The sequence below is a fragment of the Terrapene carolina genome, unplaced genomic scaffold (assembly GCF_002925995.2).
Source record: "Terrapene carolina triunguis isolate 2854851 unplaced genomic scaffold, T_m_triunguis-2.0 Scaffold517, whole genome shotgun sequence".
Classification (NCBI taxonomy): Eukaryota; Metazoa; Chordata; order Testudines; family Emydidae; genus Terrapene; species Terrapene triunguis.
In genome coordinates this window covers 1,769,934-1,772,000 of record NW_020664868.1, presented here as the reverse complement: position 1 = coordinate 1,772,000, position 2,067 = coordinate 1,769,934, and the positions used below count along the sequence as shown (strand labels likewise).

Sequence of the window (2,067 nt, the reverse complement as noted above, 5' to 3'; positions counted from 1 at the left end):
CGCCGCCGGGTATTCGAATCGGGCCCCGCAGTTCATAAAGCCGGCCCTGACCGAACAAACTACAACGTTTTTCATCTCCCTGAGGTTTGGAGCTAGGCCGATCTCATTTTTAGGTGTAGCCGAGGCCTAACCCGGACAACGCGAACAGCCGGCGTTAGACCGGTTCCTCCAAGAGCTGTGGAAAGGCTGCAGAGTCCTGGGGTGCCCCAGGAGAAGCCCTCTTGGGGGCTGGGCTAGCGGGCTGGGCTGGGCTAGTTTCGCCATCCTCCAGTCCCTGATCAGTCGTATGTATGTGTATCACAGCTGCACTTAGGAATCCGAGTCATGGTGGTCTGAGCATTGGCCTGCTAAACCCAGGGTGGTGAGTTCAATCCTTGAGGGGGCCATTTAGGGAACTGGGGTAAAAATTTGGGGATTGGCCCTGCTTTGAGCAGGGGGTTGGAATAGATGACCTCCTGAGGTCCTTTCCAACCCTGATATTCTATGACTCTAAGGGTATGTCTACACTACAGGATTAATCCGAATTTAGATAATTCGAATTTGGGAAACAGGTTGTATAAATTCGATTGTGCGCGGCCACACTAAGCACCTTAATTCGGTTTTAAACCACATTAATTCGGTGGTGTGCGGCCACACTACCCCATTAACTTAAACACAGTAATTCGGTGGTGTGCGTCCACACTAACCCTAATTCGAATTAACAAAATCGATTTAGGCTCTACTCCGTTCGTCGAGGTGGAGTACAGAAATCGATTTAAAGGGCCCTTTAATTCGAATTAACTGGCTCTGTAGTGTGGACGGGTGAAGGGTTAATTCGGATTAAGGCAGCTAAATCCGAATTAAAGTCCTAGTGTAGACCAGGCCTAAGCAGCCCCCTGCCTCAGGGCTGCCGAGAGCAGGTTTGGGCCCCGGTGAAAAAAATTTTGGGGCCCCCCAGCAAGGGCAGACCAGCTAAACAGGGCTGACAAAGCCGGGCCCCGGGCCCCCTTCTGGACCGCCAGCCCCCGGTAATTTGTACCGGCTTCCCCCCCCCCTCGTTGGCCCTCCCCTGCCTACCCCCTGCCCGTCTAACCTAGAGCCTGGTCTACACTTCAAAATGACACCTAGGGCGCTCAGGGCTGAGGAAAACGCTGTCCCCTGAGCGCTGGGGAGCGGGTTAGACGTGACCCCAAGGGCCACCTAACCTCGCCTGCCGTGGCTGGCTAATCTCCTGGGACCCACCCCGCTGGGTGCCGCCCGGTCTCGCTGGCACTGCTGTGAGGGGCATTAAACTCCCCAGGCCTTAGGGAGAGGGGATCAGGCGCTGCGGGAGCCTCGCAGGGGGGGGCGGAGGTAAGTCCCCCCCCCCAGGTGGGTGGAGGCGGTGGGCGTGGCTTGTGCAAAAGGGGGCGTGGCTCCTCCGCCCCCAGCTGTTGTTGCCCGATGACTCCACGTGGCTGGCGGAGCGGCTTGACATGCGGGGCGGGGGGGATCGGATTCGCTCCGGCTTTATAAGCCGGGAGCCCGGCGCTGGGGCGCTGCCTCTGGGATTTGCCTTGCCCCGAGCCATGGCCTACCTCCGCTGGGGGCTGCTCCTGCTCCTGGGCGGCCCCGTGCTGGCGGCCCCTTTGCGATGGGACAGATCCCCGGTAAGGTGATCCAGGGATCGGGGGTGATAGGGGGAGAGGGCATGGGATGAGGGGCTGGCTCTGGGGGGAGAGGAGAGGGGGGGTAAGGACATGGGGATTGGGGAGGGGCTGGCTCTGGGGGGCAGAGAGTGGGAGAGGGCATGGGATGAGGGGCTGGCTCTAGGGGGAGAGGAGTGTGGGAAGGATCATGGGGTGGGGAGAGAGTAGGGGGTTGGCAGGAGGGAGCATGGTGGGGGTAGGGGGCTAGCCATGGGGGGAGTGTAGATGTTGTGGGGCTAGAGGTAGGGGACTGGCTATGGGGCAGGGAATAGGGGAGGGCTATAGGGAGCGGGCTGGGGCTAGCTATGGGGTAACATGATTGTGGGGCTAGAGGTGGGTTCTGGCTGTGGGGCAGGGAAGCAGGGGGGTCCTATAGGGAGCGGGGTGGGGCTAGCTATGG

The 2,067-nt window shown here is 59.8% G+C and overlaps 1 protein-coding gene across 1 annotated transcript in view; it reads left to right on the top strand.

Annotated features, from left to right (window-relative positions):
* The first annotated feature begins 1,515 nt into the window (after positions 1–1,515).
* Positions 1,516–2,067, top strand: part of LOC112115305 (SPARC-related modular calcium-binding protein 1-like) — a 24,824-nt gene continuing 24,272 nt past the window's right edge. The window contains exon 1 of the mRNA XM_026658904.1: positions 1,516–1,628. Coding sequence (XP_026514689.1) covers positions 1,548–1,628 — 81 coding nt within the window. The 5' untranslated portion in view covers positions 1,516–1,547. The remainder of the gene's footprint in view (positions 1,629–2,067) is intronic.